The sequence below is a fragment of the Motacilla alba genome, chromosome 2 (genome assembly GCF_015832195.1).
Source record: "Motacilla alba alba isolate MOTALB_02 chromosome 2, Motacilla_alba_V1.0_pri, whole genome shotgun sequence".
Lineage (NCBI taxonomy): Eukaryota > Metazoa > Chordata > Aves > Passeriformes > Motacillidae > Motacilla > Motacilla alba.
This window is the reverse complement of record NC_052017.1, coordinates 63059118-63082313: the sequence shown is the minus strand read 5'-3', so window position 1 is coordinate 63082313 and position 23196 is coordinate 63059118. Positions and strand designations below refer to the sequence as shown.

Sequence of the window (23196 nt, the reverse complement as noted above, 5' to 3'; positions counted from 1 at the left end):
CACCCTTAATCTGCTGAGGAACAGTATATCCATAGTGATTTTGACTGCAATTAAAACCAATTAAAACTATTCCAAAAGTTGATCCTGCTTACCATATTTGCAGGCATAAAAAATTGTCTGCTCCCAATTTTTTTAAAAAATTAAGAAATAGGCAAATGCACTCAAGTTTGGGATGTTTTTAATAAAAAATGAACTGGGCAAAAATTTATGAACCACAGCAAATTTAGTTCTGAAATGAGACTCCATTATGGAGTGGGTCACCTTGCAGAGCAGTCCCCTCAGCCTGGCATATTTTTAATCACAAATGTGATTTTAATTTTTTTTTTTTTAATCCTAAATGTATTAACATTTTTAGGATTCAATTTGTGCATTTGCTCTTTGGTGGAGCATATTTTTAGTGTCTCTTAACTATGATGGTTTCCTGGTAGCCAGATAAAGGTTGGGGTTCTGTGGAAACCTTTTCCCAAGCTGTTTCCTGTCACATTGGTTGGAAGCTGCCTCTTCCTCCAGGTGCTGCATTAGTAACTGGAATCCTGCTGTACACAGGCACCTATTTTCTGTGGTTTGTTCTGATATTTATTTAAGCTTATCCTTTATATTCCAAGGATTTCAAGTAAGCTTTTTTTTTTTTTTTTGTTTAAAGAGAATTTTTAAGGTAAGCCAACTTGTTGAAACTGCTTGCTGGGAAATGTTAAAGATGATCTCTCTGCGCTGGTTAAACCTCTGTTTTTCTTCTTGACTAGAGTTTTCATATTCTGATGCAATCTATAAAAACCCTAGTTAGATATTATCAAGCAGTACATACAGTCATTTTTAATGATTGATTTTTTTTTTTTTTACAATTTTAGTAAAACATTTCTTCATGAATGTGCAGGCTTTTGAGAGTTGGCAGACATTAAATCTCATTTGGAACAGTGGGGTTTTTTTTCAAACACAGATGATCTTTCTGTCGTTGAGTGAAGTCCTGACTTCACATTCTAGTGAATCAGGACTTAATTTTTAAAATTGTAATTATTTGACTATATCTTTAGTAAAATCAAATTGCTTTGTAAAGAGACTGTTAAATAAGAGTTTAAAAACACCTAGGACTTGTAGTTTTCACTTGTTTTCCTTTCACTCTTCTGTGGAAGAAAAACTGTATGCACCTAGGTCGCTTTACTTTTTTTTCCCTGGGTTTTGCCAACACACTCTCCCCACCTCTCAGCAAACTATAGTGCAAGAGTGCTCTGCCCATCCTCCCTTATAGCGTCAACTTGTATTCTAAATTCTGTCAAGAATAATTTAAACATTTTTGAGGGAAACTGCATCCTTTGAAGCACTCCCTGGTGTCTTGTCTTCCTTTGATATTTTTAGTTGAAAAGGTGTGTAACGAGGCAGTTTGCAGTATGGGTTGCTATGTCATAATGCACTCAGAAAGCTGCTTGGCTGTCTGCCTTCCATTGTCTGCTTTTATGATTTTACTGTTCTGATTTTTGAAGGATTTTGGTTGTTCAGCCTACTGATGGGTTTTGACAATCTCACACAGTGCTCCTGCAGCCGAGTGATGATGTTACATTCTGGACGAATGACCGGCTGGGTGAGAGGGTGGTGCTCTGTGGGTCATTCCCTACTTGGGGGATGGGACCAGAAGCCAGAGCTCTGTCCCAGAGGAGGAGATGGAGGGCTCTGGCACCACGCTTGGAGATAGCCCTGGCTCCATGGAAAAGCCCTGGGGGTCCCATGGGCAGCGAGCCGGGTGCCAGCCTGCAGCACATCTGGCAGCAGGGAAGGCCACAGCACCCTGGACCGTGTGAATGGGAACGTGGCCAGGAGTTCAAGGGAACGGATTATCCTCTACCCAGCATGTCCGTGTCCAGTTTCAAGCTCTCCCAGCAAAGGAGGAACATCAAATACCAGCAGTGAGTTCAGTGAAGGGCTGCTTGAAGGTTTGATATCTGTAGCAAAAGCAAAAAAAACCCCACAAAGAATATGTGCATGCATTTTATGGTCTGGTTGGATGAGTCCACATAAAGTAAATGAACTGTAGAGGGAGGAAGAAGGGGCATTTTTTTCTGTTCTTCGTGTCTTTCTCTCTTTAGACCAGATGCATTTATGGGTTCTACATCACATGAGATGTAAAGTTACATAATAAATTAATTGAAGGGAAGTAGACTGGTTGTGTATGAAAGCACCAAAAAGCCATCCATTTGGACAACTTGACAGCTTTCATGTTGGGTCTAAGGGATGTGCTAGAAATGTAACAGCCGGTGTTTTCAGTTGCTGATTTTTTTTTTAATTTTACTTTAATTTTTTTAGTCTGTTGTGAATAGCTGGAAAATGTTTTAGATTAAAGCAATAAATGGTCACTTTTTTGGTTGCGTGGAAACTTCAGGTACTGCAGCGGAATTTTAATTTGTACGAAGTGTCAGCCAGGCCTAGGAGTGATACCAGGAAATGGTGTCCTCTACACTTGAGCTGTATGGTTACAATACACCTAATGTCATTTGTTCCTTTGGAGTTTGGATTCTCCTGGTGTCTATTTCAAGCACTGAAAACATGGGGCAGGGGTGTCAGGCTGTGGGTTGTACCCTGAGGCGAGTGGGGTGAGCCGTGGGGCTGTTCCTGGGTGTGGTGTAGAAGCTGTGCCTCAGCACTCAGGTGTTCACTGTTCTAGATTCTAGAAAAATCTGCCTACTTTTAGTGTCTGTTCTCTTAAAAGTCATAGCTGGTGAGGAATTAGTCATCTTTTATTTGGGTTATTGTGGCGACTCCTGTATGTCTGCGTCTAATTGTGCATTAGCATTTTCTGTGCAGTGTGCCTTTTTTTCTTTTCTGTGCACAGTGTGATAGAGAAATAGGTGCCATTGCTAATTGAAAAGTACAATTTTAGGGTGAAAGTCAAAACACAATAGTATTTTAAGTGTGCCAAGTCTCAGTTTGCATCCTGGGAGGAGTTCACATGAGCAGTGTATGATGGCATATGGAAGATACTCTCATCTTTCTTGGAACTCCTTTGGTTCTGTGTCTGTTCAGTGCTTTATAAACTACACTTGGCTTAGGGAAAACATAATTCTGAGTAGCTCTGTGAAAGAAACAATACACCTGTTTTCTTTGGTTTCATGTTTGACGGTTGGCTTCACCTCCCATCCTTAGCATTTCTGACAACAAACAGAAACCCAAATGCAGCGGTTTGGTTTTGCTTAGCCAAGCACCTCTTACTACACCTGGCAGGGCGTGAAATCATGCAGCAAGGTTCTAGATGTTAACTCTCTATCTGACTTTGGAGAGCAAGTCTGTGACAGCTCTTCAGCTCACATGTTTACAGTTTCCTGTGGAACATGCCAGCACAGCAGGCAGCTGTTGCCATTCACCTCTGGCCAGTAGGCAATTTCAACAGTTTACAATTTTTAGGCAAAATTTAAAAACAAAGAGCTCAATGTCAAGAAAGAGACTGTATCAAGTCTCACTTGGATGCCATCTCTGTTTTGGGGTTAAAAATATCCTGAATTACCAATCTAGGGTGCAAAACTGTCAGAATATATTATGAGGGAGACAGAAAATTCCCATTGTCTGTGAGAGCCTCTGGCTTTTATTATTACAATTGAATAGCATTTCTGCATCATAGACAATGTTATTAATAATTGCTCATCATCCAGGACTGCAGTAAAGGAGTTGCTCCAGGGGACAGAGAGTCATTGTACACCACAGTGTAATTGATAATAAAGACATGTTGCCTTCAGGGAAGATGCATTCCTTTTATACACTGATGTTTTACTTCTGAATTCTCCTTTAAGAAAGAGATTTCAGCTTATTTACTGATGTCTTAATGAATATCTGGTGTGTCAGTCCAGTTTCCTGGCTTTTGGCATCAACCACAGTTCAGTTGCTTCTGTGTATGATCTGTGACCTTGATGCAGGCAACTGAGTGAATTAACTGCTCTCTGATGTTTTGCCTGGTTTAATAAAACACGTTCTGCATTCGGGCAGTAATCTCCATAATCGTAAATGCTTTTAATGAATGTCCGTGTTGTAGAATATCATTAACATAACATTTTTCCTGGAAGACTGACACAATGCTTGTCCTAGAAAACCTTGCGTGCCCTCAGCATTTATCCACGTGGATGCCATATTCCAGCTGTGTCAGTCTGGCATGTGAAAGCTTGGACATTTTTCACCCAGTGGTATTTGTTGGACCTTTCCCTAATGGGCAGAACGGAGCAGAACAGCAGCTCTTCTCGCCACCCCCGTCCCTTCCATCAGTAGCTCAGCTGGAAAATTCCTTTTCTATTGTAAGCAGAGCACTCATGACACCAGAAGAGTGAACAGAGAACTCTGGGAAAAGGGTTCGAGGTTATATATTCCTCCTAAAAAGCAGTTTTTCTGAAGCATGTTCTAACAGTCTGGCTGCAGTCAGTTCTTCAATAGCAATTACATATTTTTATTCTAGAAGATGTTATTCTGCAACAAACAGCACAATTCTTCTCCCCTCTGTCAAGTGTAGAGCAAAAAAGAGGGGAAGGAGTTCCTCTAATGATATTCTGTCTGACATTTCCTAATTCTGTGTAATATTTCCTTTGCTGCACGGACATGTAGGATTCTTCATGGAATTTTTCCATTCTGTCTGGAGGCTGGCAAAGCCAGAATCTCAGGCACACATGCACATACACACATGTGTGTTATGTATGTGTATTTATGTGTATGTACATATAAGTACATATATGTGTCTTGCCACCTGCATTGTGGTGGAAACGTGCAGCAGTATTCAAATGAAAAGAATTGCTTTTGTGTGCATTAGGTGCATATGGCTGCAGAAACATCATTACCTCAGGTTTATTTGGCAGGATTCTGAAATCCCAGTTGTTGATGGACAGTGCTCTCAGATGTTCCTGCTTATACAGCTCAGGAGATTTGCATCTTGCCTCAAGATAAATGGTTCTGACATCACTTTAATGTGAAGGTTATGCAGCCTAATACGGTATTCCCATCCTGGTTAAAAACACAGTTGCAAAGCACAGAGAGCTCCTTTTACTGCAGTAACAGTCTGTCAGAATTTACTGAACTGGTTCTGTGGGTTTTAAAGCCTGAGAGTGGGGGGGATACACCTGCAATATTTGATTTGTCTGTTTGTTTTATGCTCAGCTGAACTCGATGCTGAACATGCACAGAAGGTTTTGGACATGGAGCACACCCAGCAGATGAAGCTAAAGGAGCGCCAGAAGTTCTTTGAAGAAGCCTTCCAGCAGGACATGGAGCAATACCTTTCCACAGGATACTTGCAGATAGCAGAGAGGAGAGGCAAGTGGTAAAATACTTTTTGCACAAACTCCCAGCTTGGAGAGGATTGTTGAGCAGGCAGAGCCAGCAGTGCTTACAGAGGAAGCACAGCAAAAATGTCCAAATTCTTCCTCAGTAGAACTGGAACTTCAGATAAGCCTTTTGAACAAACTTTGTGTCCCAGGGGTACTGGGATACCTTAGAAGATTAGTCAGGCTCTGCTCCTTGTCTGAGGAGATGAAGAGCACTGAACTGCATCTGGAACAGCATTTTTCTCTGCAGCTGAAGAGTGCAGCTATGTAAAAATATGGATGGAGGCAGCTGCTTTGTCCACTGGAGTTCCAAAGCCTGGGATTGTCATTTGGCAAGGAGTTGCCTCAGAAAATTTTGCAAAGTGCAGAGAAAAGTTCAGTGTAGCATTTCTGAGCAGTTCCCAAGTGGCAGCTATTCCCACTGGGTGTGATTAGGACACAGGAGGTCACATTAAGTGCTCTCCTTATTATGGAATGACACAAGTTTGGCATCTCTGGGCTGGTTAAAGCACAAGAAAGCCAGATATTACAGGGAATTCTGTGTGGGAGGTTTCCATCTGTTAGGCCAAAATGCAGGGATTGTTGGACTGGTAAGGAAGCCAGTGGGAAACTAGCTATTCATGTGGCAGGAAAAAAATGTAGATATTCTGTCCCTGCTCCAAGTGCAGTTCTGCTATCATTTGTAATGTCAGAGTGGGGAATACAGTCCAAGGTTTCCATTTCTCTGCATGAGTGCTATAAATACTCATTTGCAAGATGCTCTGCATGGGTGGTAAGGAGAGGCGGCATATGTAAATCTAAATTCATGGTCAGGGGAGGAACTGAGTTTGAGTCCCCTGCTTTCTGTAATAGGTTGCCTTTTAGACTAAAAGTGGACATTGTCATGGGCTAGTACTGGACACACAGCTCTGTTAGAGTGTTAGGATGCCTAACATTTGGAACTTTGGCTTTTTAGGATAATGTGGAGCCCGGGTGTATCAAAGAAACTGTTTCAGTGAAAGATTTGGACCTGCAGTACATGTAAAACTGCAGAGCTGTAGCAGTTTTGAAAAAAAAAATCCCCCAATCAAATTACAGAATTTAATCTCAGTTCACCTATGAAGGCTTTCAATAATTTAATTGTTACACTTAGATAAATACATAAATAAACTGTTCATTGTAATAATTTGATACTATGCAGCAGGTGGACTTAAATCTGAGTGGCCCTGAACTTGTTTTGTTTTTGCATGTTTTGTTGTTCAAGGAAGAAGATGCTCATCCAAGTATTTACTTCCCTTAAAAATTGTCAGTACTGTATTGACAGTAATAAGTAATTTGCTCAAGTAATCAGTAATGTGAAATACCCATGCTGAGAGAAGATACTGGGCATGAGCCTGGGTTTTACAGACTACTGTAATTTCTTAGATTAACTGAGAGAAGAACAGCTGCTCTCTGTTAACATTAATCCTGGTTTCTGAATTTCTATGTCCCTTGTATATTGACATTTAGTGACTGTGTCCTTAAATGTGTTTGCTTCTCTCTAAAAAGACTTCTGGTTGAGAAAATTGAAAAGGACTGTTCCAAAATGGAAAGTTTCGATCCTTGTGCCTGAGTCCCATCTCAGCTTATTTCTGAGAAAGTTATTGCTATAAATACTGCTGCTAAAAATGTTTTGGTTTACAAAGGAGTAAGGGATGTTAGTTTCACAACAAAGATTGCACACAGTGCTCTTGGATTTGGGCTGAGGTTGCTGCTGAGCAGTTCCTGTGTGTGGGCTCCTTCCATTCCTAAGTTTAATTATTGCTGCTGCAGATGATTAGAGCAGCCTCTGGAGCCTCGGTAGGTAACAGCCTCGTGTAGCTGATTGTCAGTTTGCTCATTGTGCTGTTTCTCCTGCAGAACCGATTGGAAGTATGTCTTCCATGGAGGTGAATGTGGACATGCTGGAGCAGATGGACCTAATGGACATGTCTGACCAGGAAGCACTCGACGTCTTTTTAAACTCAGGAAGCGAAGACAATAATGTGCTGTCTCCCATGCTGGGTATGGTACCTGTAGTGACAGCCTGCTTAGAGACAGTGAAAAACCACCAGAACTGCTCTCTTTTGTAATGGGTGGCGCTATCTCATAAAACATCACACTTGATGCAGAATGACTGTTCTTCATTAGTGCTTCCCGAAACATTAACATTTAGTTGCTGTACAAGGGAGTTGCTGGAAAACTCTGATAATTCCAGACAATCTCATTTTTCTTACTGCAGCTCCCTGTTGTAGTCATCACAGTCTGAGTAGGTGATGTGTTACTGGCTTGAGGGACATTTTTCCAAATATGGAGTTAATAGTGGACATTTCGACAAACATCAACAGAAAACATGCAGGAATTAGGCTTTTATTTTTAATACTGATTTCTTAGAGTTTGTCCAGAACGTTGCTTGTCAAACTTTGACCAATTTTGTAATGCAAGATCTTCAGTGAGAGATACTGAGAGACAAGGTTCAACCCAGCAGATTACATATACACTGAGAATTAGTGTCTCAATACTGGATCTTTTACCTACCATGGAAGTGTTTTCCTGGTTAAAAACTTAAGTGCTAAAATGCCTTTTCTTAAAAGAGCCAAAATGATTTTTCTTGTGGGAGAGGAGATGAAGCTCCTTTAAAAGTCCTTTTGATTTCTTCTGAAAATACAGATTGAAATATCTTTATGGAAGTACTTGCAGTACTCCCTATGTAAAGGGAGTACTCCCTATTAACACCTGCTGTGAACATGGAAAGCTTGTGGTAAATGGTCAAGGCATACTTGACTGCTAAAGGTTTAGGTTTTTGTGTTTCATTGCAAAAACTGAATTGAGATGGGTGCTTTTGGATAGGCATCCACTTCGTGCATTATTAAAGCTGATTATCATTTGAGCTTGCCAGTAACTGCAGAAACTAGGACTGTTTTCCCCTTGCTGGCTGTCTGGCAGATATTGGACCAAGAAGCTTCATGTCTTAACAGCAAACAGTCTCAGCTGGATTATCTAAGGAAGGGTAGAAACTACGTTTGTAACAAAGTAGATGAATGCGTTAGCTTTTGAAAAAAAAATACACTTTATTTTATGCTGTAATCTAAATATTACAGCATGTATGTACAGTGTCTATAAGTGGACATACACTGCAATACAATGTACCTATGCTGTTCCAGCAGTGCAACCTTACTGCAGTGTAATCCTCGTAAATCTTGCTCTTGTGGTTCCAGACATTTTTTATTTCCTTCTGATTAAGGGATTTTTGTGCGTGTTTTAAGAACCTGGCATCCCAGTATCAAACCAAATATGCAATAGTCTTCATTCTCAGAAAAATGAGATTGGCTTAAAGGTAACTCTTTTGCTGTCAGTGGAGAACTGGGTTGTCAGGGCAAGGTTTGTTTGACAATTGGCCTGAACACCACAAAATACAGGTAAGTTATTAAAATAACTGGTAAAAATGAGAATCGGGTCAAGACATTGAAATGTTTTCAAATTTGCCTTGCTGTAAACACTGCCAGCTTATGGACATCGGCTTTGCAGCATTTCATGACAGCAAGTTAAACTGCAAAATCGAGTCAGCTCTGTCACTCCTGAAAACTCCTTCTCTGTGTGTTGTCTAAATTGATCTAATGCATGCTGCTGTACACCACACAAGGCAGGTTCTCTAAAATTTCTAGTGTTCAAATACAACTCAGTTACTTGAGGAGCAGGCAGAGACAGTGGGGTTTGAACTGCTGTGCAAACAGTCTGAGCAGAGGTCAGGTGTAGCTCATATCCATCTGACCGTTCTGAAAAACTTTCGAATAAAAATTTTAAAGAGAATTTTCTCACTAAAGTTACCAGCTGAAGCTGGGTGCTCTGACTATGGGAGAAACACTTGTTAGGTATAGGAGAGAAGGAAAAAAGGGTTTCCTTTGGCAGATCACATAGAAAATGTTTAGATGTTTCCTCATTTTTACTTTTTTTTGCTGTCCAGAACTGTCCAGGGAAAAGGATCTAATTTTGAAACCCGAACTCTCAAACTGCAAGCAAACATTGTTACACTGTGTCACAAGTCTTTTTCACATAGGATATGGTGGAAGCAGAGTCTTAAAAGCCCACTCCTGTGCACTTGAGCTGTGGTATAGCTCTACCAAAGGATTGCTTTCATGCTGAATTAAATTGATTTGCTTTTGCACCTTTATTTTTAGTCAAAACTGGTGAAGACTGTTATTGCCTGCTTCCTAGTTGTTTGTTTGGTTTCAAATTTCCAAATTGTGTAGTTCTGTTACACTGAGTTTACTGGGGGGTTTTCTTCTTGGTGTCTTGGGAAACAAGGAATACAGCCTGAAAGGGCTTAACCAGCACTGAGGTGCTGTTAATGTGTTGATTTCTCAATCCCTTTGGTGAGCCAGAGCTTGACTGTTGTTGTTGTTGTTGTTGCTCTTGTTTTCCCAACTCTCAGGGCCCGACTCCAACACCTACGTGAACGAGATCAGTCTCCAGGTGCCGAGCCAGTCGGAGTTACGGCAGAAACTCTGTTCCCTGTCCTCGACCTGCACCGACTCCGCCAGCCAGGACGCCAGTGAAGGAGAGTCCCCCGTTGTTCAGTCGGATGAAGAGGAGGTTCAAGTGGACACTGCCCTTGCTGCTGTAACTGAGCGAAAGGGTGCTTCAGATGGCAGTGATGAAAGTGACTCTCAAACTATTTGAATCTTAAAACCATATCCTTTAAGAATGACTTCCGAATGAATGAACATGTGAATGAAGAGCTTGCCTGTGTAACAATTTGCTAACCAAGCGTAACAGCCAGATCTTTTTACTTAGTAATACTGCCTTTTTACAAAATTGCCAGTCATGTGGAGGTTGGTTTTTAAAGAAAAATTTATGCCTAAAGCACACACACTTTAACAGTAGTCTTGGGGCTCAGGGGAGCAGTAAAACTGTTGTATATACTATGTATAAGAGAATTTAAGGGGAAAGGTAGAAGTTACTTTGACCACTAACCTTAAATGGCTGATTGGAAGTACTTAAGAGTTGATGTGTAATACTGAACCCAAATTGTTCCTTGCATGTTTTCAGCTGCTGCAACTGAAGATTTAAGATCCAAACCAAAATGAAAAGTTATTTTCTACTCTTTACTACCTACTGTCTGCCTCCTGCCTTTGTCTACTAATGCAGCAGTGTCTACTGTTCTCACACTTCTTATGCAGGACCAACTTAGCTATAGGTGTTAAGGAAAAAATAAGAACCCAAGAAGGAGGAGAAATGCATATGGAAATGTTGCACTCCTTGTGGAGCAGGTATCTTAGCATTGTGTACTTACTCCTCTTTCAAGATAAAATAAAGAATTTCTATCCCAACCATGTCTTTTACTTGATTACCCAGGTATTTTATCCGTGACAAGTGAACAGAGGAGCCCAACTCAAGAAGAAAAATGGTTATTAGGAGCACCAATGCAATGTGTAACATCTGTTTGACTACTCTAGGGAGATAAACCTGAGTTAATTGTTAATTAGGTGCGTGTATTTTAGAAACCTCAGGACCTACAGGCATCATCTCATTCCTGTTTTTTCTGCAGTTGTTACTCTCTCTGAACCTGAGGTCCAGCCATGTCTAACGCCTGTTGCTTGTCAAGTCTCGTGCTCTATTTTCAGGGATCTGCTCTCCTTTGAGAAGGCTCCTGGCTCCTGCTCTTCCTGCACGGAGGGAAGGAATGTAATCAGAAACAGTGTAAGTAAAAGGATGAGCTGTGATGTTGATCCCATCCAAAGACCTGCCCTGACAAAGCCAATGGCTGAGAAGGGGGGGTATCTGCTTCCTGCTTGCCAGCTGGGCAGTGGTCAGTTTCCTTAAGGATTGTTCTGTTAGCTGACAAAGTGTTTCCTGATCCCTGCCTGGGAAATGAAGGTTGGAAGCTCCCTGCCTACAATTAGAGATTTACTATTCAACAAGGCAGCTGTTGAAAGAAACTTATCTTGAAGGAGCTTCCTTTACTCTCTCGCTTTCCAGAAGACAGACAAAATGTCCAAAAAAGTTTTGTTTTTTTTATTAAACCTCGTAGTACAAACCTGGAAAGTAAACAAAAAACTGGCAATAAACAACATGAAGTCTTTCCTTACAAGGAAAGAGAGCAGAGCAGCGCTAATAAATTAAATGTCAAACTGTAAGCCATAGTCAGAAGTTTACTGTCAAGAGGGAAAAGTACACAGCAAGGCCATAAAAACCAGACAACCACATTTGAAAACACTTGACTCTGTTTATGTTATTGTTAAATATTCCAAAACAGTTCAGTCTTCTGCAACAACAATCAACAAATTGTATTATAGGACTTTCCTGACAGTCACCACTGGCAAGCTCAGTGCAATATGGGTAGCTACGGTATTGTTGAATTCAATTACGAAACAAAACAGTTTGTGAAAACATTTTCCCTTTTTTATTCCACACATACTGTACACACAACCAGAAAAGGGCAACAGCTACTCCATTATTATTTTTTGTTGTTGTTCAGTGATGTAAGCAGCACTTATAAATGTTACAAGAAAAACCCTGTAAGCATCCAATCCAACCGATGAAGAAAGTGAAACGTAAGGCTTTTCTTCATCTTGTCTCTCTGCCATCCCTCCCCCCACCCCAAGAAAAGGCTCAAGTATTTAAAAAAATTTACAGGCATATGTACAAAAGGTGTGATTTTTTTTTTGTTACAACATGAAGAGAAAAAATAGACAAGATGAAAGCAAATGCATTTTCACATTCAAAAGAAATATGCAGACTTGCTAGTGGCTCTAAATGTGATCATATAATGAAACAAATTCAAAACAAAATTAATGCTTGACTGTGTAAAGGTGTGAAAAACAGCAGTGGAATGGAAATGGAATGTTAGAAAGATTGCACGTCTATGACAAAAGAAGCACTTATGGCTTCAATCACTTTTTTTCTTTTTTTATCTTTTTTTTTTAAAGGATGCTATTGAAGGGTTTTTTGATAAAGTAGCCAACAGCACCAAAAAATAACAGAATGGATTTCCTAATGAAATCAGGCACAGTTTTCCCTCACATAACTCCTCAAGGCAGGCAGTCTTTTTTCCTCCTTTTTTTAATTTTTTTTTATTTTAAATTTTTTTTTAATTTTATTTTTTAAATTTTTCCCCCTCAAAACAGATGCATAGTGATGTGCTGGTAAAAGAGAACATACTCCAAATCTCCTCCTTTTGCCTACAGTTAGGAAACAAAGTCCATCTTCAGCTGCCATAACCTCCCAAAGAAAGTGTGTATTCTCCAATTTAAAAAATTACAAAACTCATCTTGCTGTGACAGAATAAAAGACAGCCAAAGTAAAGCAATTTCTTTCAAGTTTTTGTCTCCTATCCCTTTTCTCTCTAGAAAAATCTGCTCACATGACCGGAGAACAAATTATAAAACACATCAAACTTTAACCTATTCAAAAAATGGGTTAAAAGCCTTTTTTCACAGTTACCAAAAAGGCTTTTTATTTTTTCAGCCATAGGGACAATACAAATTAATATTTTATCAGCCCCTTGCCGGTTTTAAAACAGTGAACATACGGCAGTTTAAAAAAATCAGACTGCTGTATCTATCTATTCTAAGTACAAAAAAAAAAAAAATTTCAACAGTTTAATGCTAAAACAAAATTAGTTCTCTAAAACCAGAAGAAAATCTTCTTTAGAGCTAGTGCAAAGACAGCTTGTATTCTACAGCAAGTACTCCAAACTATGGTATAATAATTACAAAAAATATATATAAATTGACAAAATGAGAGTGTTGGCATCTTCAGGATTAACTTGAAGCACTTTTGGATGAACTGGAGGATGAAAGCCTAGATGATGGCACGTCCACTGTCGCTCTCTTACGAGGTCCTCTTTTTGGTGTAGGCTTGCTGATACAGTTCTCAATGCTGCCATTTTTACCAGATACTTTTCCACAGATTTGATTGACAAGACTGATTATTTGTTCCTGTTCAGGAAGGGGGAAAAACAAAACACAAATTAGCATCTGCTCTTCCTCCAGAGTCACTTAAACAGGGGTGCAGTGGAGTGCTCAGAAATGCTGGGAAGCCCCATCTTAAAAAGCTGCTTGTACCCAGTGCTGCTCTCCAAGAGCTGACATCTCATTTCTCCCACTGCTCTGCTCTTTTGGGACCATGTCCCCTCACAGCTAAACACATGGAGCCTCAGCCCAGACCCCAGGCACAGTCCTCAGTCCCCACCTGAAATTCTGGGATTATTCATCATCACATTTGTTTGGAGTCATTCCTGCACCTCTCATCTGCACGTGCTCTGCAAGTCTGCCCTAAAGGATGATCATGCTGGACTGGACTAATTCCACTGAACTTCCAGTTACCAATTGAGGGAAGGTATTCCAAAGTACAGAAGTTACCATAGCATAACCAGTAATAGCAAAGCCTCATGTTCCATCCCAAAGCAAGTGGCTTCGTTCTGTGGCACATATGCATGGAATTTATACTTCAGGTTTCATCTGTGTCACGTTCCCTTTCTTGTTTTTTTTTTTTACTTAAACCATAATAAAGCATCTTCTTCCCACATCAAAAACAAAACCAAGACGAACCCCCAAACCCAAGACCATTTTCCTGAGGCCTCAGTAGGACAAAGGCAGAGTGAAGTGTCCTCCCAGATGCTGGGTACCCAGCCACAGCCCCAGGGCAGTGTCACGCTCACCTCATCGTAGCGGTACATCATCTTCAGCCCCCGACACGACTTTTGCTTCTCCACGTGCCGCAGGGCACACTCCAAGCAGAAGACAACATTTTCATTCTCCTGTACAACCTACATGAAAGAGCAGAGGTGGGGGGGGAAGAAGTGCAGTTAAACTCCAAACTGTACCTGTGTTCTCCACACAGTATTCAGTTAGGGCCTGAATTACTACACCTGGATTCTACTGCAAGGTAGTGGAAGGAGGTGTAAAGCACATTGTGAAATCATTCAGAATGTGCAATAGCTAGAAAGAACCTATCTGTTTTAAGAGTGCTAATGTTGGCAAATATATCTATCATTTTAAAAAACCCTCCACCAATAGTAAGGAGGGCTAAATCCAAACAGTATATGCATTTATTAGCATCTCCTATGCAGTCCTAAAGATCTCCTGAAAGGAGTAGCTTCCTATTACTTAAAATGCTGCCTTGAACAAGGATGTAATCAGCTTAGCCACAGGATTCCTCAACTACTGTCTTGTTCAGCAGAGGTGACATTTGCTCAGCTGGCTGCCTGCCAGGCCAGCACATTCAGCTTGGAATTTAACAACCAAATTAGGGTTTTTTATCCACAACTACTGTTAAAGAGTGACACAGAAAAATCCTTCCCGTGATTAAACTTACTCCGGAGCAAACGGAGCAGAAAGTCCATTAAGAGCTTCTGGTTAGTATTTTGGATTTTTTTCAAATAAACTAATTTTAAAGTTACTTCAAAATAATGCTACTTAAAAAGTGATCTAAAGACATGTATAAACTCAGTGTGTTTTATCCTAGAGAGGGAAACAGCTACATCTGATTATATGCAGATACATTTAATTCCCATTAAAAACCAAACATCTATAACCAAAACAATCCCCAAAAGATGACAAAGAACTCCCAAACCCAAAGGACTAAATATTGACTCACATGCACCACATTATGTTTATCTGAATACCTGTTCTTGGGATTAAAATTGTATATCAGGTTGTGGGAGGGGCTTTTGGTATTTTTAATGACATTGCTGTGTTTGTAGGTGTTCTGCATACAGCGCTAAGCCTGGAAGTGTCACCACAGTGGTCAGCACACCTTCAAAAGCCAGGAGGCATTTCCCTCTTAAAAGAGAGAAAGTTTATGGGCTATTTTTGGACAGGCTGGCCAACAGCTTAAAGGATAGGATACATCTCCCCTGCAAACTGGCTTGCAGGGACATTGTCTCAGCATGGGCTGTGGCTGCATGCCTGAGGCTCATGGCATGTGTCTGAGCTGTAGCTCATCCTGAGACCTGCTCTGTCACAACTTACTGCTGCTGGCACCCTGCAGGTGTCTTTGTTAGCCCTCCTAGTGCAGTGCAAACATCTCTTAGGTGTCTGAGGGCACTGGTTCATCCCTTCTGGCAGGGTGGGAAGCCAGCTGACACTGTTGTCTTCTGTCAGCACCGGCCAAGGCAGTAAATGCCACACCAACAGCTCTGTGTCTTGCATGGAGTGCAGGACATGGCTCCGTGACCACGCGCTGTCTCTCGAATGCCTATAGATCCCTGGAATGCTAGAGCAGGGGGACAGTACCCCAATGAGTGGCAAAGGATTGTACCCACCATGGAAAGATAGCACAGGTGCTGACAAATCTGACACCTCCTCTCTGACGTTTCTAACTGCAACCACTTTCGAGGCTTTTTCTTGCCATCCACGCTGGTGCTGCTGCTGTCGTGGCTGCCGTAGCGCGCCGAGGAGTGGAGACCGGCCTCGTACAGCTGCCGCCGCTGCCTCAGCTCCGTGTCCCTGTGAACGGGGGCACAGTTAGACACTGGCACTGCCTCCAGCCACCACACAGCCACACACAGTCACCCCTTTACCCCGATCATCACTGAAACCTGAGCTCCACACAGCAAAGCCCTGAGTGTTGTCGGAGGTTGGTGCCATTCCCTAGGCACGGCAGACACAGCCAGCGCCTGGGAAACGCTGCCTAATAGCAAAAGCTATCTCCGGATTTTAACAGCGACCACTGTATCAAGCCAATGGTTCTCAAACTGCTCCACAGAGAAGTGGGGACTGCCGAGGACTTCTGGAGGTCGATGGTTGCTCGAGCCATGTGGAGAGTCGGGAGCTGTGGTTAACATGACTGTCATTCCTGAAGTTGCCAAAAGCCACCTTGAAGAAGAGGAGCCGTGGCTGTCAGGAGTAACAGCCCGTTCATCAGGAGGCAGAGATGAACCAAGGACCTGCTGCCATAAGGTGCTTCAGGCAGGAAAGGGGGAGCAGGGCAAGTGACTATGCCAAAAGACGAAGATCTTGCTGTACACCCAGGGAAAAAGAAGGAGATGTCAATAAAGGACAACCACCAAGCCCTCCGGCTGCCCTTCACCCGTGGCATCTCTAAGGCGGACAATCCTCCTGTGCTGAACTCTACAGCTTTAGGAGAGCAGGCTGGGTTGGAGCTGAGTGGAAGACAGCAAGTGTGGAGTGAGCCGAGCATATGGAAGGGGAGGATAAAAAAGTGCACCACCAGACACAGCTGAAGATGAGTGAAGAGCCAAGCTAAGCAAATGGCATGGGCAAACTGAGCAACCAAGGCATATCAGGAGAAGAAGCAGCAAGAGACACAACAAACAAGCAAAACAAAACAAAGGATAAAAAAATATGTTCCACAGTGTTCCACTTCAGATGGCTTTTTTTTTTTTTTTTTGCCTTTTTTTTTTTAGATTTTTTTGTCTGGGCTTTTGCTTCCTATAACCAGCCACAGGAAGGATCCATATCCTCCATTGAATTCCAACCTATGCATAAGAACAAGTTTGAGAACCACTCTGATAAAGGTCGATGTGATGGTCTAACAGCAAACACCAACATTTATTTTGCCTTTTGTACTTGCAGACATCCTCTTCAAGGGGAAAAAAAAGGCACTTGAAAGTGGTTATTCCCACAGGGGAGCCACCTGCAGGTAAAGCAGTCAGTACACCTCTTTGCATTTCTTTCTGAACACTAAACAACACATGGGCTGTTTTCCCCTTCAATATGTCACTGGAAATTTTCCAAATGAACATGCTAGTTAGTTAAATACAGTTTGTAGACTCCATTCATCAAAACTTTCTTGACATCTCGAGTATCAGTTGTCACAAACTTGAAAGATAGGTAGCAACTACATGGTAGGGAACAAAAGAGAAGATCATTACACAGGAAGCCAGGCAACATTATATTTTCTTTTCTCACTTATCTTAAGAGAAACCCTGAACAAGTGTCCTTAATACTGAAGAGAAAAAGGAGTGTGAAGCTTTTACACTTTAAAACGCTGGTGTTCTAGTGCCAGATGCGTTACCATGCATGCACAACTGCTCTCTTACTCACTATTTAAAACCAAGACAACTTTCTGTGTACAAAGGACCTTTTGCACCTGCAATGTAACAGTCTTGATACTGAAGACAAGGGTTCCTGGTGCAAAACCCACTACAGACATGGATTGGCAGTGACTACTGATGCCAAGAGGTTGAAAAACTCAAGGAAGGTGTTTAACCACTTGGCACCGCATAGTTCACATAATGCATCAGGAAATCTTAACTCTCAGCACCAAGAATTAATAAAAACCAGTGCAAACTGCAGTTTCAAACTTTTTAAGGTGTCTAAAGTAGGGAATTAGATTTAAGACATTCTAACCATGGGCACTGTCACGTCAGCTACAACCAAGGAAGCTACTTCCTCCATGTGTGCCTGTCTTCAGGTACATCTGCTGGGTTTTGGCTTGGATAAGTAGGGGCAATGTGTGTCTGAAAGGATTACTTACGCCACGTCATCCACCTCTGGAGTCTGTCAATGAAAACAAAAGAGGTAAGCAGGACCCCAATTCATTACCTGAGCTCTCCCAGGAGCGATGATATTGTACTCAGAGTCGGTCCGTTTTCTTTTTTTGCTTCTGCTGTTGCAATCTGATAAAGCAACTTTTCCATTGAAAATGGTTTGGCTATACGGCGCCGCTTCATTTCCTGGGATAGGAGGAAATTGCCACATTAGTTCCCGGGCAAATTTGATAATAAAAATGTTACCAAGAATTAATTAACTGATGTTATCGATACTAATAAACTGAAGCAAAATGTAGCCTTTTAAAACAACCCCAAGTAAAATCTTTTTATAGTTCCAGTCAAATGAAGTGTTTATGTTCCAAGCACCTCAAAATTCTCTCCCTAAAAATTTTTACTGTGGAGAGCAAGAGGAGCAACACCATCACTCAAGCTCAGTAATACTGGATGGCTCAGAATACAAATAGTGGAAGATCTATACATATGACCTGCTTGAAACCCAGGACAGGTGTTATTTCACATCTTTTAAAATATAAAAAACCTAGCAGAACAGGCAGATGCCAGTGAAAAGAGACAACAGGCAAGAGGGGTGTTCAGATCTGCCTGTTACTGGTTCCTCTCTGTGAAAGCTTTTAAAGTTATGTTTTTCACTCAATACAAACTGAATTATTTTGGTACCTGCAACCCTTTTGATAATCCTTAGGTAGGCAAATTACTTGATTTAATATGCAGGTGAGAAAAGTGCAACATCTTCCCAGTACCTACAGAGGTCTGTTTTGGTTTATGTAGAGTCAAGAGAGTTCAAATGAGCTAACACTGGACTGTAATGTGAGGGTGGCAATTCTGGTTACTGGTTAAACCTGTCAAAAACCTACTCAGCACACACAACCCTGAAAACTTTTTTTTTTAACTTAATTTTTTTGCCCTGTTCTGTACCCCCAATTACATGCTCTGGGTATTTATTTTTTCACAACCAATGTATCATAAAATTAATCATTTTTAATAGCACCCATTGCGTGCATTCAAGTGATAACTATCACATAAAATGGAATAGCAGCCTTTGCTGACCAAAAAGGGTTCAAAAGAGATTCAGAGGTAACAAAACTATTCTTCATAAGCTATTTGCTCTGCTGGACCCTGCGTGGGGTTGGAACAGCTGCACTGTTAGCAGTGGTATGTGAAGATTTTTCTGTGTTAGGTTCGCTTAGTCTGAGGCTGTGTGCACAAGAACAGACTCCAGTCCAGGGAAAAATTCTGCATAAGCAACACACAGAGCAACAATAAAGTCCACAGTGGGTGGCTGGACAAGAAAGCAAGGTCAGCTCCAGCTGGGTGACAGCTCAGGGACACCCTGAGCCTGAGCTGCATTTAGCACAACTTGCTGTATCTGCATTTATCTGAATTTCTGAACCTAGGTACATTTTTCTCTTCCATACTGTAGTGAAATACACAGGTAAGTATTTTACAACAGACTTGTACTGCTGCCTGATTATTTCTTTTAGTGACACATTTTTCATTGTCACAGAAGCCAGTACATTCACATTATAATTGTCATCAGCCTGGCACTTGTGATCTCTCTTGCTCTCAGACATCTCTTGGTCATTCATTTTCCAGGCTGAGGAGTACTCTTGTATTTAATGCAGAGGCTAATTAATAATTTTAACCATTGATCTCTGCTGTGCTTTTTCTAGTTCTTCTACATTCCTTCTGTAATTAGGGACTCTGAATTACACAAACCTCCAAGACTACACAGTGCCAGAGCAGTTTCTGCTTTGTTATCTATTCTCTCCTTCTAATTCTTAACTTTCAATGTATTTTTGTTATGCCACTCCAGAGCACTTGACTGACAGCTCCATAGGAATCCAAAGACCTCTTTTCTCAGTAGCAAGAGCCCATCATTCAGAGCCCATCTCTGTGTCTGTCACATTATGATTATGTTTTTAAATTTAAATTTAATATTTATCAACACTGAACTTCATCTACCATCTTCTCATTTGGATCACTTGGTATCATGAGATCTTTCTGTAACACTTCATAGCTTTAATTTCTGCTGCCATTACTGTTAATATCCTCAGCATAAAGGATTAGCTTTGCTATTAACTTCCCTTACTAGGTTATTTATGGATACATTAAACTGTGCTGGTACTAACTCCTGAGGAATGCAGAAAGAGACCTCCTCCCTTCACAACAAAAACTTATCCATCCTCTGCTTTTCTTTCAGTTTGTGGGGTTTTTTTTGGTGTGTGAACTTCACCTCTCAATTTATTTATGAGCCTTGTCTCCCAAAAATGCTCATAGACTCTCTCTCAGTTGCAACTCGTGTCCTTACCTACTTCGAAAAGTTTCAAGCTTGAGGCCGTGACCTTGCTGCAAAAGCCACCACGGTGGTTGCTGTTCTCATTTTTTGTACATTTACTTCCACAGCAGTGGTTATTTAGCATTTTACTGCTCTTCCAAGGTTCTTAATCTCTGCTCTCCACCACAGCACAGCTCTTTTCTAGTGGGGACATCAGGTACACTTCTGTAGAACCACTTTCCCTTTGGTTTCATCTGAAGGAGCCCCATGTGCTCAGGGTGGGACAGCTCTGTGACAGGAGCCAAGGAGTGGGAAACCAGTGGCATTTTAAAGGCACGTTCCTCACCCCAACTAAAACTGGAAGCAGGGAAATACTTGTCCAGCCCCTGCTAGCATCTTCCATGGATGGCCAGGGAGTACTGTGCTAATACCCCAACTTTCCTATTTGAGAGATCAGTGCAGAGGGATTGTGTCACTGGTAACAGAGTTAAACCTGGCTTATGGACTGTAAGCTCTCCTGTGTGTGCAGCAGTGCTGCTCCAGCTGGAAGACTAACTCCATCTTTCCTATGTACGTCTTCCTCTTGTATTACAATAACAGCTGAGTCTCTTACCCAATTTCTGGTAGGCCTTAAGAGCACCAAAGCCCTCCTTTAAAACCCTCTTATTTCCAAACCTCTAACCCAGAGTGCCTTCATTGAGTCCAACATTCTGTACTTCAGTTTCCTAAATGAGTTTCACTGACTTTGCCCAATGCCGTATTTGAAGCTATAGAGTTATCCCTTTGCCACTCCAAACACACGCTCTTCCACCACAACTCTAAGTCTTCTTCTTATCCTTATCTTAAAATTTCAAGAGCTCTTAGGGTGCTTTTTAAAACCAGCAATCTTGTTCCAAATATGGTCTAGTTTAAACCTGACTGCCCCCTTACACAGGTGTTTATATATAAACTCTTTTATTTCAACAATTTTTCCAAAGTACTTGTAAGACTGAAATCAATGCAATTTCAGATGCAGAATTTCATTTTTTCATGTATTAAAGGAGATTGAGCAGTCATTCAATACAGAAATGAAACAACATCATTTTAGAAATATAAAGAGAGTCACTATAAAAAAATCAGGTCACAGTATCATAGGATGAAAAGAAAGTTAATTTATCAAACGCTAAAAACTGTCAGTATTGCTGTGGAGAACAAACAGACAGAAGGTACAGTTGTTTATCAGAGAGTTCATTTAACAGTCCAAAAGGGGAATCCCACCCATTACACACAACATCTCACCGCCTCTGGAAAGCACAATCCTGACCAGCATTGTGGCAAAGATGGCAAAGTGCCTTGGCAAAGGGGAAGAACCAAAGAATGATTTCCAGAATTAAAGGGAATTCAGAACATAAGACAGTTTGAGGACAGAAAGGGAAAGGAAAAAAAATGGAGAAATAAAAGAACAATGCAGTAGATGTTTCAAAAGTTGTTTAGCTATAAACATGTTATTTGTGGTTCTTGTAAAGTTTGGGAGAGCCGTGACTTCAGTTTCCAAGGTAGGTTATCATAGACTGTAATCTGCGGGATTTTCAGCCATCTTATATTTACCCAGAGCAAAGCTCTTAAAAATTAATCAAAAGAAACTGTTCTTCAAAATTTGAGGCACCAAGAGCTGTTTAATTGCTGCATAGTGATTTCTGTCTCTTACAGGAGTAGCATTTTCACGACATCAAACAAGTGTTCAGTGGAGAGATAAATACAGCACATGGAGTTTATATAATCATGTACGTTCAGACAGGAAAGGTTAGCTCAGAATTCTTATGCCTTACTTATAGATATACACAATTCCCACCTTCCCCCAAAATAAATATATAATAAAATAACCTTTAATTTCAAACTAAGTTAATATACAGTTAGTATAACCAGGCTGGAAGAATTCCATTTTCCCTAAAGAAGCAATCCCTAACTGTGGACATATTACAGTTAATTACTTAGTAACTTGGTCTGAAGCTGTAAAGGATAATTTACTAGTGGCTTAGCTATAAAACACTACCAAAATAGTATCTGTAATCCAGAGTGTATTTCAGAAGGTTGGGAACGCAATTAGTGACGTATATGCTTTGTCCAAGAACACAGAAATGTAGCCAGAGTCATGATGACTGGACAAATCACCTGCTTCTGCAGGCAACCTGCCTCGGTCAGTTGTGTGAGAAGGGAATGGGAAAGTTATTTATTTACATCTAGTATTGGATGGGCTGGTCAGTGAACCTAAGGATTTTCAAGTCTATTAAATTGAAATTGCCCTGATCAACAGCTTTTCCTGAATGAAGGGGCAGAGAAAAACAAGCAATACAGCTGCGAGTATTAACTGACTCTGCCTACCATAGGAGCTAACAAGCACAGTTATTCAGATACTTGCACCTGAGATTCTAATAGTTCTAGAAAACATCACTTAAAAAAAAATCAGTAAGCATAATACAATGTATAATCATTAGCTCTGCAGGGATTTTTGAAACACTTCCTTGCAAACTGGTCTGCAGGCACAACAATCTTCTGAATTTTTTTATATATACACAAGTCTTTGTCAGCTAACAACTCAGTCACTTTTCTGACAACACTGGATCGTCTTATGCCTTGCAAATTTTTTTCCTTTTTTTTTTTGTTTATTTAGGAGTCCAGAAAAACAGACGTAGTAGCACTACTCTCATAATGCTACCAATCCTGGAATGTCTGCTGTCCTTTTAGGTGGCAGGGCCGTGAATCCATTTTAACTCCTTTTCTCAACTTACCTTGGCTGTTTTAAAGCCCATACTTGTCCACTGGGTGGTAGCAAAGTGCACCGATTCGGAAACACTATAGCCACAACATACTTTGGACACAAAGGATCCAGGAAAACAGACAACAAACTGCCCGCTCTGCTGTACAGTACGGTGCACCCTGATCCCCTCCTTACACAAGACCTCTGGGGAGATCTGGAAAGACAAGGGGGGAAAAAAAAAAGAGAGAGAAAAGCAGTCAATGGGAACTTTCTTCCTGGCTGGGTGCTGCCACGCCACTGCTCGTGGAGCAAAGCTGTGCTCCGGTCGCTTTCCCTCTCCCATTCCGCACGTGCCGAACCTCAGCATCTGAGTGACAATTGCAGAAATGCCTCTCCTCAAACCAACAGCCTAAACTCCCCCGTG

General features: G+C 41.1%; 2 protein-coding genes across 5 annotated transcripts in view; one reads left to right on the top strand and one right to left on the bottom strand.

Moving 5' to 3' along the window:
• DTNBP1 (dystrobrevin binding protein 1) overlaps positions 1-10615 on the top strand; it is a 63601-nt gene extending 52986 nt beyond the window's left edge. For both annotated transcript variants that reach the window (XM_038124989.1, XM_038124996.1), the window contains exons 8-10: positions 5119-5274; positions 7164-7307; positions 9715-10615. In XM_038124989.1, the coding sequence (XP_037980917.1) occupies positions 5119-5274; positions 7164-7307; positions 9715-9962 (548 nt within the window). In that variant the 3' untranslated portion in view covers positions 9963-10615. The remainder of the gene's footprint in view (positions 1-5118; positions 5275-7163; positions 7308-9714) is intronic.
• Positions 10616-11488: 873 nt separating this feature from the next.
• Positions 11489-23196, bottom strand: part of JARID2 (jumonji and AT-rich interaction domain containing 2) — a 211675-nt gene continuing 199967 nt past the window's right edge. For 2 of the 3 annotated variants that reach the window (XM_038124967.1, XM_038124977.1), the window contains exons 14-18: positions 22804-22986; positions 17795-17925; positions 15550-15733; positions 13945-14052; positions 12198-13222 (exon numbers count right to left, since the gene is read on the bottom strand). In XM_038124967.1, the coding sequence (XP_037980895.1) occupies positions 13046-13222; positions 13945-14052; positions 15550-15733; positions 17795-17925; positions 22804-22986 (783 nt within the window). In that variant the 3' untranslated portion in view covers positions 12198-13045. Of the gene's footprint in view, positions 13223-13944; positions 14053-15549; positions 15734-17794; positions 17926-22803; positions 22987-23196 lie in introns of all 3 variants that reach the window. The other variant, XM_038124957.1, reaches the window with a different exon arrangement.